General features: G+C 39.2%; 1 protein-coding gene and 1 long non-coding RNA gene across 3 annotated transcripts; both read left to right on the top strand.

Moving 5' to 3' along the window:
* The first annotated feature begins 561 nt into the window (after positions 1–561).
* On the top strand, positions 562–11,425 carry LOC113110626 (GTPase IMAP family member 8-like). 2 transcript variants are annotated; one of them, XM_026274736.1, is made up of 3 exons: positions 562–634; positions 4,108–4,782; positions 10,386–11,425. In XM_026274736.1, the coding sequence occupies exons 1-3, from the start codon at positions 598–600 to the stop codon at positions 10,982–10,984; spliced, it is 1,311 nt and encodes a 436-aa protein (XP_026130521.1). In that variant the 5' UTR covers positions 562–597; the 3' UTR covers positions 10,985–11,425. The 2 variants fall into 2 exon arrangements, with proteins under 2 accessions (XP_026130521.1, XP_026130522.1); XM_026274737.1 differs by lacking the exon at positions 562–634 and adding an exon at positions 3,501–3,694.
* A 46-nt stretch (positions 11,426–11,471) lies between these two features.
* Positions 11,472–13,814, top strand: LOC113110631 (uncharacterized). The gene is made up of 3 exons (XR_003293182.1): positions 11,472–12,172; positions 12,527–12,631; positions 12,774–13,814. It is a non-coding gene; the product is annotated as an uncharacterized LOC113110631 (long non-coding RNA).
* The last annotated feature ends 1,507 nt before the right edge of the window (positions 13,815–15,321 follow it).

Below are 15,321 nucleotides of genomic sequence, written 5' to 3' on the forward strand. Positions count from 1 at the left end.
ACAGCTCTTGAATTTCTCTATCAATGAACTGTTGTCTAGGTGCTGACACTCAATATCCTCTCTTCCTAACAGGCATTTCATCTGATGATCCTGTTTTACCATTTTTGAGTGTCCAATTGTGCGTGTACAAACGGTTGGCCAACTTTTCATCAGACTTTCTAGTTGAAATTTTAAATTGATCAGAAGAGTCTGATTTCAGGACGAGTTGGTTGATTGACTGTAATGTTTCTTCTGTAATTTGTGGTGTAGGTAGGGCAAGATAGAAGTGGAGTAAAGGTTTGGAAGATTTATGGGACCACAATGGAAACCTCTGAACAGTACCATCATCCATGGTAGGAGAGCTATATTGTAAATTCTTAAATCTAATATTATTCCTGAATGATTGGAATGGTTAGATCAGAGTGTCTCATTACATATAGGGTTAACTTTAACAGCTTACCTTAAAGTTCACACTCCCAGTCAGATTTTCCCAAAGCTATTTGGCTTTGGCCATTTGCCAGCAGAAATGTTTGTCCATTACTTGATTACCGTACCTCATGATGTTTCAATTGTCTCCAACAGGATTCCTGGATTAAAGAACGGGTACCTCCTGTATCGATGACAGCTTGTAGGTACCTGTTTCTCAGTAAGACAGGTAATCATATTCTGATCTTGTATGGGAGAACTTTGGCTAGATTACATTACTCTAGTGTTAGCATGGGGAGGTTTAGGAACGGTTTCTCGGTTAAGTTGTAACTTCTTCTTTTGAGCCTCAGAGTTAACATTATTACAGTACCTTTTTGATTCCTCCAAATCTTTCTCAATTTGTGTGCCAATTCTGACTAATTCACCAGCATCTCGTACTGTTCCACGAAGTAGGCTGGCCAAACAGGGGTTACAGTTTCTAAGAATGGACTGCAAGATCTCTTTTTCTGACTCTTTTTCAATTTTAAACAAAGGGCTCTACAGGGAAAAGCAAAATCGCGTATGCTCTCCTGCGCACCTTGTTTTCTCTCTATGAGCCTTCTGACTGTTTCATCTTCATAGTCTTCATTTAAAAATGGACGAAAGAAGACTTTCTTAAATTGCTCCCAGGTCTGTACATTTCTCTTTTCAGCCACCCACCAGTCTTTTGCTGTGTTCTTCAAAACAGAGATAATAGAAGCTAATATTTCATAGTCAGACAGTGGTCGAATGGCTAGATATTCCTCACATCGCTCAATAAATGTAACTGGATAATCATCTTCACTGCTACTTAAGTTTGGGAACTCAATTTTTACAGGTGGAACTTCTGAAGGGATTCCAGAAACATACATCTGGGTTTGACTTGATGGAACTCGATAGGTTTGATTATTGCCTTGGGAAACTGAGGAAAGCAGAATAGAACTATGGGCTGGATGAACTGGGGTTGACCTCAGAGGGATGAGTGATTTTAAATTATTGTCAATCTGGGTGTCTCTTCATTTTAAACAGACTACCATTGAGCGACCCAAGTCTTGGATACTAAGTTCAAGTTTTTGCTGAATTCTTGAACATTCTCTATCCATTTGATAGCTTAATTGGTCTTCCAATTTCTTGCATCTGCTCTCAACTTCTGCTTGAAAAAAAGCTTCACCCATCTTTTTGTTGCATTCTTCCAGTCTTTGTTCCATATTTTTGAATCTCTCCTCTAGATGCCCCAAACTGTCAAAAACAGAAAATAAAGGGTTGAACCCATTTCTTTCTTCCATTTTAAGGGGTGGAGGTGGTGGATATGGTGGGGAAATTTCCTCAACATCCTCAAAAACTCTTTCCTCCTCATCTTCAGAGCCGATATACAGTTCACTGAATGTGCTAATCATCTCTCGAATAGGTTCCCTCCTTGTCTCAATATTTTGCTTTTCCACTTTTTTTCTGTTAAACAAATGATAAACGTTAAATACAATAGGGTCCCTGTTCAGGCGCCATTTATATAACAGTTCTTGATTTAACTAAACCCAAACCAGTAATACAATTTTTTTAATAAAAGGAAAGCTACTGCTGTAACATAGTCCATATAACAAAGCATAAACACAAACCAAAGACTTTCATTGAATGCTAAATCTTAGTAGTTTATATTTAGTAGAAAAAACACCCATTCAGGCCAATCAATTTAGTTCAACGTTCCATCACAATTATTCACCCCAAACCACAACACCAAACAATGTATATAAAGTTTAAGGCCAATCAATGTCTATGGATGATGCAAGTAAGGATAATAAAGAGAATTAAGTCTGAATTCCTCAAAGTCCCATAATGTCCAGTATATCCTCCAGAAGACGATCAGTCTTAATCCATATGCTCCATGGTCCATGGACAATAAAAGGATTCGTCCTCTGATGAGTTGAAGAGCTTTGTGTATCAAGGCACGTATAAAACTTCCTCACATTTTTGTTTTTTCACAGACCATAAACATCCAGGAAACAAACAAGTCCTTTTTAAAGTTGAGGATAAAACAAATGTTTCTCAACCAGCAATTACATGGCAAAGCCATGCTTCAGCCTGTGAACCCCCCCCCCCCCTTCTCCTTCTACCATGTTACATCACTTATACTTATACATGTTGCCCTCAAGTACCCCTAGTGGTGAGGAAGATGACTTACCCTGTGACAGGCTTGTGACTGTTATAGATTATGGGTATGTTGGCAAAATTATCCCTTATTAATCTCCTTCTGTATGGGTCAGCTTTTAAAAAAAATTAAAAAAAAGAAAATCTTAAGTTATTTTTTATCGAAAGGTTTACCAAAGCAAATCCCAAAAGAACAAACAGAGAAAGCTTGAGAGAGAGAGATTTAATAAAAAATAATCTGCACACCAGACAGTATTTATTTACTTAACTTTTTAATTAAAAACAAATAACTTATGAAATGATAAAGGATTCATATTTTTCAACATGAAAGTAAGTTCAAGTTTTCACGTATGTTGTGTCCTAATGCTGTTTAGCAGCATTCATAACCATCACAGGTGATAAGAGTCCAGCTGGAATGTGATTCTGTGTTATGATAAACATTGTACAGTGTATGATATGAACGTAGTCTCATTTTAGTAAGTAAAATCCAAAAAGGATATTTAAACTAATTTTAAGAAGGATGTAAAAGAAAAGCTGTAATCCGTAGCCCTTAACTAAAATTATTTAGCTGTATTTAAATCAAAGGTTGAGTTTGAGGGAAAATAAGGCCTTTAACTGGAAATAATGCAGTAGATGGGACCCTAGACTATAGATAATAGATAGATAGATCACACCATTTATCTTCACTAACTGTGGTAAATAACTTTTAACCGCACAGTCAGAATCTGATTCAAAGTAAACAAATGGTTTTCATACTATATATTCATACTGTAGCTTTAAGGTCAAATTGATGAGGTTAAGTTCTATTCCTTCCTATTCACCAGCTACTTGTTTTATTTTATTCCAGTCATATGCATTTTATAAATAAACCTTTACACAACATAAGTCATGTGACTAGACAAACCTGATATTCTGGTTATAGATGTGTGTTTCAGGTGCAGTCTTGTTTCTGAGCGCAGTAAAGCTACAGTAAGATGAAGTGAACTTCTGTTCATTCTGGGTGTCGGTCTGACAGATTTCTACTATTTGTATACGATTTTGTTACTTTATTTTTTTTTCTACCCTTACGGTTATATTTTACTTGTTGTTTTGGATAAAAAAAACATGGACAAAATTACGATAAAACAAGGTAAAGTTTAAAGACATTTTTTATAAGAAATTAAACTAACATGTGCTTTGGATTTAAACTAAAAAAAAATTTACTGTAAAAAAAAAAACAGTTTAGTCCTGTGTGTTGTGATCTACAATTATACCATACATGTAAATGTATACTGCAAAGGTTTTTCTTTTTAATTTTTTTTACGTTTCTAAACGTAAAATGATCAATAATTATACATAATATGTTAAAATATGTTACATATTAAAGTATGCTTTAGTAAAATAATCACACAATCAAAATTTTTAATTAAATTTGCAGTTTGACTTTTCAGTGTCCTTGTGTTGAGCTGCTGTTCTGGGATGGAAGAAATCTGACAAAGCCTCAGTGATAAACATTTAGATTATCACAATATAAAGTTGCATGTTCTTCTTGTTTTGTCTCAGAGGTGAGAGCAGTGGTGATTGGAAAGCATCACTCTGGGAAAACATCGGTGATCAACACTATACTGGAAACCAGAACAGAAGCTGAAGGAGATGAAGATGTAAAGAGAGAGGGGATTATTGATGGCAGGAGAGTCAGTCTTGTTGAAACTCCTGGCTGGTGGAAAACCTTCAATCTGAGTGATTTATCCAACCTCTCCAAACAGCAGCTGGTTCGCATGATTTCCCTGATTTCACCTGGACCTCATGTGGTTCTGATCGTGATTCAGGCTGACTCTGCATTTATTGACACCGATGGAAGATTTCTGGAGGATTATGTGGAGCTGCTGGGTCCCAATGTCTGGACTCACACCCTCGTCATCTTCACAAGAGGAGATTTAATGAAACCAGAAGACATAGAGCAAAATATTCAGAAGGACGGGTCTGCACTCAAGCGACTTATTGAAAAATGTGAAAATAAATATCAAGTTTTTAATAATTCAAACCATCACGACCGAACCCAAGTCAAAGAGCTGTTCAAGAAAATAGAAGGAATTGTTCAGAAGAATAACGGCAAGCACTTTGACATCGATCTGAAGAAAGTAAAGGAAGTCAATGAGCAGTGGGAGGAAATTCAGACCAGAGCATATTCTAGAAAATCCAGAGTACAGGAGAAACGGTCAAAAGTTCAAGAAAAAGGTAAGATAAAGGTGTGGATACATTTACCGTCAAATTTGTCAAAATTGTGAGTTTTTTCTTTAAAAAAAGAGTCAGATTTCTCGATTTGAATTGGAAATAGGCTATAGGATGCATTCATTATTCCTAATTCTTAACTTAATGTGCCATTTGCTCTTTCTCATTTTTTTAAGGGTCAGTTCCACAGAAGAGGTTTTTCTATTCCCCTGCGCTGCTTTTTAAAATGGTTCTCTAGCCTGTGTAAACACGTGACAAATCTTTTGCTGCATCTCCTGCATGGTGTTATAAAAACACATTAAATTCCCCATGAAATCAACATTTTAGCTTTTAATATTAATATGTTAGCCTTAAGGTTATGAATAAGCTGGTGTAACCCCTCTCTCCCAGGTCCTCTCTGACGCTCCTTGCACTCGCTCCGAGTGGGGCTTGAACCCAGGTCTCCTGCATGGGAGGCAGACACACTAACACGGATGCTAAATGTCAACAGCCACTAGCATCTGTCGCCAGTGCATCTCTTGATATCGGGGAGTGAGGTTTACACTCACCCCCCTAGACCTCACTCCCATCCGGGTCACGGCACCAATGTAATCCCTCTATCCCAGGTCCTCTCTGACACTCCTCGCACTCGCTCCGAGTGGGGCTCAAACCTGAGTCTCCGGCATGGGAGGCGGATGCACTAACAAGGAGGCTAAATGGCTTTTGAATGGCACACAGTGCACTAAAACGGTGGACAAGGAATGAATTAGACAGTGTAAATATGCTTTCCATTGAGGAAAAAGAAGTCTCGTTTTTGATGACCGTTGTCACGTAGACCACCGCACATGACATGGAGTGGATCACATGTGTGTGTCGGCAACATATCAGACCTATTTGAAATCTATACAGAATTCTATATTTTATAGCAATATGGATGTGATGTGCAAATGGCTACATACAAAAAGTGGCGAGGCTGCTTGATATGTCCAACCCTGTCTTTCTGGTCCAGTTAAAATGACTTCAACACATAGAATCACATAGACACATCTCAGTTAAGTAACCACGGTTCCCTGAATAGGGAATAAGATGCTGCGGTGACGTCACTGTATGGGAACACCTCTTGGTGTGATGAATGTCTGAAGCCCTATACCATCCTGCCAATCATTTAGGGAGTCGTGGCCTAATGGTTAAAGAGTTGGACTCGCAATCCAAGGGTTGTGAGTTCGAGTCTCGGGCCGGCAGAAATTGTAGGTGGGGGGAGTTGCATGTACAGTGCTCTCTCTGCTCTCAATACCACGACTGTCACCCTTACCTAAGTGTTTATACTAAGCGTTTCACAGTAGTTTCTGACAACATACGGCAAAGATCGCCGCCGTTGCTATAGTGACTACCTCTAACAGTAAATAGAACATAATGAATTACAAAGCCAAACCTTTGCTAAAATCACACTTTTATTAATATATTTTTGCTATGGAGAGTACAAACATAACAGAAAACAAAAAAGCGTAAACCAAACAGGACCGTGGACGAAAAGGCAATTATTGTTTTCGTAAGTGGTTATAATAATAATAACACTTTTCAACCTTTCATCAACCATTCATCATCTCCAAGGGATTATTACGATCATTAAAAACACGCCTTGCTATTTCCTCCTCTTCAATTAACACTAAATCAGCCATCGTATGTTGAGTTTAAGTTGACTTAAGGGAGCTGTTTTGCTCCCTTAAATTTATTAAGGTGAAATGGTCACTAAGGACTTTGTAGCAACGCTTAAGGGAACACTTAGATAATTAAGGGGAAAAACTTAATAACAGCCTTAAGTTCCTTAAGGAAACCCTTATGGTTTTTTCTTGCAACCCAAGTTTCACTAAGGGTACCTAAGGGATTTCTTAGCTTAAGGAGTTTCATGCAACCGGGCACTGAACCCCCAACTGCTCCCCGGGCGCCGCAGCATAAATGGCTGCCCACTGTTCTGAGTGTTTGTTCACTGCTGTGTGTGTGTGTACTTTGGATGGGTTAAAAGCAGAGCATGAATTCCAAGTATGGGTCAGCATACTTGGCTGTATGTCACTTTCACTTTTGTTATTGGCCAAATTGTGCTTGGCACTGCCTTACGCATGCATAAGCATAGTATACATGATATTAAGGAAACGCTATCAAGGTATGGGTCGAACCGCAATATTTAGTTCCCGATTCAGGGAACCGTGATGTTCCCTTTCAAAGGTCACTTGGATTCTGCGGTGATGTCACCGTATGGAAACAATTTACCATCACACCTGACGTACCTGAGATAGCTGGGAACCGAGGAAAGCATCTGCTCAAACAGAAAGAACCTAAGTCTATAGCCTCCACCAGCCAATGGGTCATGCGTTGCTTTGTGACAGCACAACTTTCTTTTTACTCCCAAAAGAAATGAACAGCTGGTCGGACTCAAGCCATTGGGCTGTATGATCAACATAGATCTTCAGCGCCCTACAGGACAAAGGTTTAGATCTCCGAATCCCACCTCCGTGGGGAAGAAAGCCTGCAAAACCACCTGCTGGAAGCAAAAAGGATGGCTGCAGCCATCACAAACCCTGCATAAATCGACCGGGACATATTAACTCACCCGCTCAAAGGCCACGGCCACAGCTTCCATAGATCTGGCCCTGGGTGCCAGATCATTCCCCGTGCCTGTGACAGCAGGTCCTGTCTGAGGGGAATATAACGGAGAACCGGCTAACAAACTGAACAGTTCCACAAACAACAACTGAGTGGGTCACCACGGAGCTACCAACAGATCTATCCCCAAAAAGGTTATCTGCTTGGAGGGGACCAAAACACTCTTTGGAGATTCGTTAAAAAGCTTGAAAGTGTATTAATAAAAGACACACTGGTTGAGTGGAGCCCAAGGAAACAAGGTCTAACCAACTTGAAGAAAGGGAAAGAAGCGGAGCGCGTAACCCTTACAATACAGGATTTCAGAAAGTGTGCAAAGTCTTGCGTGCGCACTTACCACTTTAGGATTTTAGAAACTACACAGAGTTTAGCGTATATACTCAATGCATAAGCCCAGACTGCTTAGATGTTTCAGCACGAGATCTCTATGAAAGCATGCTCGAGTCTGTAATTGTGCAAATCTGTAATTCCAGCCAATCGTACAGGTCATTTGGAACACAAATGCCCTGGAGCTGCAATGGGGCCAGAACTGCATCCATGCATTTCCTGAAAGTCTGTAGAGCCAGAGCTAAACTGAATGGAAGAACACGGAATTGATATGAGTTGCCCTCTAAAGCGAATCTGAGAAACTTCCTGTGTCTTTTGATGATTTGAATATGAAAGTATGCATCCTTCAGATCGACCGTGAAAAACCAATTGTTTGATTGAATCTGAGACAGAATAGATTTTACTGTCAACATCTTGAATTTGCTCACCCTGATCCCAAGATTCAAACGGCTTAAATCCAATATTTGTCGTAAGCCGCCATCCTTTTTGGCACAACAAAATATCGGCTGTAAAAACCTGACTCAATCTGAGAGGGGTGTACTTCTTCTATAGCCCCTTTTCTCAGTAGAGATCACATCTCTTGTCGCAGCTCTGTGGTTTCTTATAAACTCACGGTCATGGGAAGAATCCTGTGGAAAGGTGGTGGGCCTTTTCGAAACTGAATGGTGTACCCATTATGAATTGTGCATAAAACCCATTGCGGAATGTAGGGTAAGCACCCCACGCGGCCCAAAAAAGCTTTGATGGTTTCAAGACCTCTGTCTGTGACTGTGGTGTCTCCACATGCATTAGAATTTCTGAGCATGGAAAGCTTGCGGTGTCTGTAAGCACGGAAAAATGCATGTGTCAAGGTCGCTGTATGTTATCCTGAAAGCATGTTTACAGCAAGATTTATTCCAACATGATGCACATCGGGCCCTGCTGCTATTGAGAAAGCGTCAGCTTTGTGGGTCGTCATAAAACAGGCCATCTTTGCCAGACCCTTGGGCCGTCCCACAAACTTTGAAGGTTGAAGTGCAATGTTAGAGCCTGTGAGAGGGTTGGATGCGCATTTGCAGTCCAACAGTGCTCTCGATTGTAGGCCACAGTCAATAACAGAATAAGTGTTAGGAACTTCTGTTAGGAGCATGTAGAACAAGTTTTTTTATTTTTCTTTAGAGATCGGGCTGCATCCATAAGAAAAGATATATCCTTTTCTTTAATACTGGTGAGGTTGAGCCAAAGTTAGCGCTAAACCGCCACTATGGAGCATGGCAGCTGCCTGACCTGAAGCAGGGTAAAATTTTCCGCCGAGATTAGACGTGACTCGACATGCCTTCGAAGGAAGGAGAGGGCGAGACTTCCAGCCCACGCAAGATGTTCGGCTAGAGTCTAGTCCATCATTGCATAACCACGGTGCGCCCATGTCAGCAATGGTGGCGAAATCCATGGCCGTGGTGTTTGTGATTTGCTCTGAATAAGGCTGCTTCCAGGACCTCTCAGTGAGGACATGTAGAGTGGCTGCTAAGCGTACCTCTCATGAGTATACATGATATTAAGGAAACGCTATCAAGGTATGGGCTCAGGTTCTAACAGTTTGGACATTGCATAAATCAGAGGTAAAAATGATATAAATGCTGTTCAGTTTCTTGTACAGACTGATCGTTTTGTGTCTTTACACATCAGTGAATTGTCACGAGCCGCGGGGTTCGGTTTTGTTTCATTTCATTTGTTTCTTAGGGGAAGTCGTGGCCTAATGGTTAGAGGGTTGGACTCCCAATCGAAGGGTTGTGGGTTCTAGTCTCGGGCCGGACGGAATTGTGGGTGGGGGGAGTGCATGAACAGCTCTCTCTCCACCTTCAATACCACGACTTAGGTGCCCTTGAGCAAGGCATCGAACCCCCAACTGCTCCCCGGGCGCCGCAGCATAAATGATGAACACTGCTCCGGGTGTGTGCTCACAGTGTGTGTGTTTGTGTTCACTGCTCTGTGTGTGTGCATTTCGGATGGGTTAAATGCAGAGCACAAATTCTGAGTATGGGTCACCATACTTGGCTGAATGTCACTTCACTTCACTTCATTGTACGTTTTAGCTGTGATTCTTATTCACTTACATTATAAGACTGATAGACTGCAACGGTTTGTGTTAAAAATCTTGGTTTGTGTTCTACTTAAGAAACAAAGTCACCTACATCTTGGATGCCCTGGGGGTAAGCAGATAAACATAAATGTTTCATTTTGGGTGAACAGGCCCTTTACATCCCCTAAAATCCTTGATTTCATTCTTTTAATAAAAACACCATCCACTACCACAGGGGTCCTCAACCCTGGACGTCAAGATCCATTGTAAAATCCAATAGTTTACTTTACTTCGATATACTACTTTCCTTTTTTTTTTGCTTATTTGTTATTCTTTCTAGGTTTTATTAAGTAACAGCAGAGTTTAGCTCCAACCAAACTCTTCTGAACAAGCTAATCAATGTATTTAGGATTACTACAAAGTTGGTAGGCGTGTTATTCCAGGCTGGAGCTAAAAGTGGACCCCTGTACTAGCACTAAAATTGGTCCTCATCCAGTGTTCAAAAACTGGCTTTGAATGCTAGGTGTAAAGAGGTTCAAATATGCAGATCTTTTAGTTTTACACCACAACTGTCCTTTTATTTCAGCATGTGTGCATCGTCTAGAGGAGATCAGAGTTGTTTTGCTGGGATGGGTTCTTTGTGGAAAGAGTTCAGCTGGAAACATCATCTTGAACCGAGATGAATTTGCAATAGGAGGAAAAACCGGAGAATGTACGAGAAGGTTTGGAGATGTAGACGGAAGGAAGATTACGGTTTTGGACACTCCAGGCTGGTGGAAGTACTTCACATCTGAACTCAACCCAGATTTCATTAGATCTGCGATCTTAGGAAGTGTTTCAGAGTTTGAGAAGCCCCCTCATGCCATACTGCTTGTGATTCCAGCAGATGTAGCATTTCTGGAAGAACAAAAGAGGATCACTGAACAAAATATATCTATCCTGGGAGACGACGTCTGGAGACACACAATAGTTTTGTTCACGTGGGGCGACAGATTCAAAAACATCTCAATCGAGCAGCACATTGAGAGTGAAGGTGAAGCTCTTCAGTGGCTGATTGAGAAATGCAGGAACAGATATCACCTCTTTGACAACACAGACAAGAACAATCGAGATCAAGTCACAGAGCTGCTCCAGAAGATTGATGAGATGGCGGCAGAAAACAGTCTATTCCATCTCAACACATAGAAAAACTGATTCAGAAACAAGCCATCAGAATTCCAATTATTGGTTTATGTCTTCATCGGTTTGTCTTGGTCTGATGTATTTAAAGGACTGCAGCAAAAGGATTGGGCGATTCTGTACCCCAAAATCCCGTAGTGTGTTGAGTGTCTCTTCACTTCATACTATGTATTTTATAAGGTCAGGTATGCATATTTTATTTTTAGATTAATCTCTGTGAATTTGATGTTTTATAAATCATATGATTTGATATGTTTCAATTGGATATGTAATTGGTAGAACACATCCTGACTGATAATAAATTGTTACATTTGATTTTATTCTGTTTTACTCTGTATTTATTGACACTGTGTAGATTATGTTGTATCCTTGTTGTCAGAAAAATACTAATTAAAAAGGCATACAACCAATTTGCATTTCAACCTAAATTCGAGGTCATACTAAAATGGAGTCAGATTAAATAGTAAAATGAAGTCAGATTTGAGTTTAACCTAAATAAGGCCGAACACGCAGGAAACCTTGATCCAGCACTGGATAACTTCCTTGGGCCGAGTGCCTGGACCTTACAACCTGAATATACAGATCAGACTGAAGGATGTTTGCAACTTTCTTGAAGTGGCATTTAAAATAAAAGCTGAAGAGATAAGAAAGAAGGTACAAAACTTATATGTGCATATCACGGGAGATCGTCTAATCCTTGAGGAATCTCGGAGTATGAATTATCCTCCTGACTGTAAGTTTTTACTCACCTTTGTGTTGTCAGGTATACATGTGTTGGCTTGAGGTACCCAACTTGCATAAATGCTATTTAAACTTAAAAGTCCTCTTCTTCTGAGACTAAAATTTCTTACTCTGTCGCATCATTTTAAAGCTACAACCACTAAACTTGGGTCAGGCTTTCACACTGGACTGATTTGGTGTGCTACAGCTTTTCTAATTGATAGAACTTAGACATACTATTCATTCTATATTATCTTCCTAATATTTCTAATATATCTTAAAAAATGTTGAATTGTTAAAACTACTACTAATTCAAACTTCAAGATTTTAAAACTGCTTCGAACTTCAAGCCAGCATAAAGTTTGTCTTAAAATTTTAATAGTTTCTTAAAATATTTAACTGATTTACATTTTTAAAGTGGTGTTTCATTGGTAGATGAAGATACACCTCCTGATGACCCACTTCAGCAGGACCGTAAGTGGGATTTTTTTATGTCTTAAGAAATATGATCACACTGAAATGACAGTGTGTCAGTTCTTGGGAATCAAAAGTTTAAACATGCTAATAAGAGTTGAGAGTACTACACTTTTATTGGTGGCTGAAAACAAATCTAAAATTCAAGCCAAAATCAAGCCAATATTTTTAGTTAACATGAACATAGGTCAGCATCTGTGTGGATATTTATGAATGAATCCAAGTGGATTCATATTCCTCAAACTGAACAAAATCAAAAGTGGATGATTGAACAGTCTGTGGTGGCCATCCTCAGACGTCTTACTGATACTCTGCAGATTTCTGTGGTGTGAACATTAATATTATGTTTTTCAGTGTCTGAGCCAATTAAAACTCTTCTGGAGAGAGAGTTCATCAGATGGGAAACTATCATCATAGATGGTGTTCGAGAAAGTTTGCAGGACATTAAATCATCAATTGGTGAGTAGATCAACCTGTTTTACACCAAATTGATCAATTGTTTGAGTTCAATGGAGAAAGGTCTTCAACTTAATATAAACATGTACTGCCAAAATATAATCATGTTTTCTTTATAAATAATGTAATTTGTTGTCATTTTCAGAGCTCTCTCAGGTTGAGAAGAGGCAAAAGTCAGTGGATGCTGTTGAGAGATGGCTACAGAACTACAATCAATATGTTGAACATACTATTGATAAAATACAAGATCCAGAATCAGGGATCAGGTCAAAGAGAAAGATGATGTATTAATATTTCTCACTCATTTCACTATTTACTAAAATAGAGAGAGCACCGAGTGTAAATATGTTTTAATACACACACCCTACCCTCTGTGTGTGGTTATGCCAAGAGCTCAGGTAACATACTGAGAAATCAGATAAATATTTATCTTTCACATGCATTCATTAACTCACGCAATAACCGGTTTTCACATGACTTTCAGTACTGATAAAGTCACTTCATTAAATTAACCATTTTATACAGACAAACCAAGACCTCTTTTATCAGAAGTGCTGTTAATAAAGCTTGTTGCTGTTTGAGCTGTAAGTTTGTAGTATCATTTTTTTTCTCTTGAATTAAAAGAAAAGATTCAGCAGATCGTTGTGCTGTTGACCGTGATCATAACCAGAAGTTCTGGTTTGTATAAGGAAAAACACACAATGATGTTTTTTGTATGTAACACTTTAACAAAGTCACCACTGAGAAACTTAATATTTTGTAAAGTTGCTTTGCAGCTGTTCGTACTGTGAAGGGCATTATACAAATAAACTCAAATTGAATATGATTTTAAGCTGATGATTATCTGCTGTCTGAAACTGTTAACTGTAGAAACAAAGTAAAAGGTCTAAGAAAGAACTTGGATATCAGATTCTACATCTACCTTCAAATAGAATTATCTGATCCAACACATGGACATCAATATAATGAATGATCAAAAATGTACAGTACATGAAATTTAACCGTTCAAATGCACATTTTATTCATGCAAAATATTTGTAAACCAGAGCCTTAGTGATCAAAGAGCAGTTATTGTCGATTTAATTTACTTTCATTCTACTCCAGGTACTCTACCTGTTGTAATGTTCCTCTGAAGAAGTATTTTTGTTTATGATTTGTCTGTCCCCTTGAATTGCAAAAAATAAAGACTCAGCTGATATGAATCTGATTATACACTTTTATTTTCACTTGACCACAAGTACTGTATAAATTCTGATCTGTATATGGAAAAACACACAAGGATGTTGGGAAGATTGTGATGTGGGACTGTTTACAGGAGGAACAAAGAGAGCAAACTGCTTTAATAAACGGCTGCTTTTACGGTTGTTCTGCAAATATGAAAGATGTGCCCAAGCATACTGTAATTTGCATCGGTTTCAAATGTTTCACACAAATTCAGCACTTTGACAGAAGACATCACTACACTATTCCCAATAGACAATGTACCTGTTTTTATTTATTTATATGAGATTCTGCATAAGAAACTTTTCTATCAATTTAGTCTTCATGAGTATAGTTATCGATCTTTTTTTTAGCCTGATCTGAAGTGATTAACAATACACAAGAACAATCATCCTGATGCAACATGAGGTTCAGTAATTTGGTTGAGGACATAATGGCAAAACAGAAATTTAAACTCTATAGTCAGATTCTCTCTGTGGGTTTACAACATTATTATATCCACAAACTCAGGCCAGCATTTTTAAATAGACCATAAAGTGCAACCAAATCTGCTGATCACTTTTAGAGGTAACGTCTCAGATACGTATAGTAACCCTCGTTCCGTGAAGGAGGGAACGGACATGTCGTGTCAGATGAGCGACAAATTGGGATCTCTCTTAGACAGACCAATCTACTTCGAGTTTAAACTAAATGAGCCAATGCACATTGGCATGTGATTATTGCATCCAGCTGCTGCAAATCAATTGTAACTCTCTTGGAATGGTGGAAGTCTGCCGGGGAAACACAGGCTCTAAAGCCTTGGACTTTGCACATATGGGATCCACTTAGGTCTCTACAAATGGAAACCAGCCCTTTCTCACAGATTCATAGAGAGAGGGCCTTGCTCTGCCACATCTGGCTGCCGAGGGGACAGAGGAACTCAATAGGGTCTACTGTATAAACTGTTTTAGCAAGCCGACCCGAAGGCGGGGCCACTTAGTGCTTCTACCCATTTTAGGTGAGAACACAGGAGGATACCAGTGATGCGCGGGATGATCCAAAATGAGCGGGTGCCTGCCGTCAAATGCGGTTACGAGTCATCCAAAAATATTTGTAATGATATTCAGGTCGCGGTCAGCCAGGTCGTTTGAAATAAAGATGCCAATTAAACCTTTGTAGTTTATATAGTACTACACAATTTTGAAATACATTGGTCTACACTTTATTGGCTGAATAACTGGCACAGAGTGACCACCTGTCCCGCTTTACGTTGTACTGTACAGCAATTTTACCCTTTGTCCCGCCTCACACAAATTGAGCATCTATCCCGCTTTTTTATTCGACCCTGCCTAATAAATACATGGATACGTCCATAGGCATACTGTTAACTTATGCCCAATAGTTCAGAGGAAACTGGTGCACGAACGCCTCCTCACCATTGTCAACAATCTGAAATTGGAGAGCGCACGAGGTAGTTGAGAACGCAAATTGCC

This window comes from Carassius auratus, chromosome 11, assembly GCF_003368295.1.
Source record: "Carassius auratus strain Wakin chromosome 11, ASM336829v1, whole genome shotgun sequence".
In the NCBI taxonomy this organism is placed as follows: Eukaryota; Metazoa; Chordata; class Actinopteri; order Cypriniformes; family Cyprinidae; genus Carassius; species Carassius auratus.

Excerpts from the sequence above, each read along its gene's own strand:
- LOC113110626 (XM_026274736.1), top strand. The coding sequence starts at position 598 with ATGACAGCTTGTAGGTACCTGTTTCTCAGTAAGACAG. Across the intron at positions 635-4,107 it reads CCTGTTTCTCAGTAAGACAG|AGGTGAGAGCAGTGGTGATT; the intron begins GTAATCATATTC and ends GTTTTGTCTCAG. Across the intron at positions 4,783-10,385 it reads GTCAAAAGTTCAAGAAAAAG|CATGTGTGCATCGTCTAGAG; the intron begins GTAAGATAAAGG and ends CTTTTATTTCAG.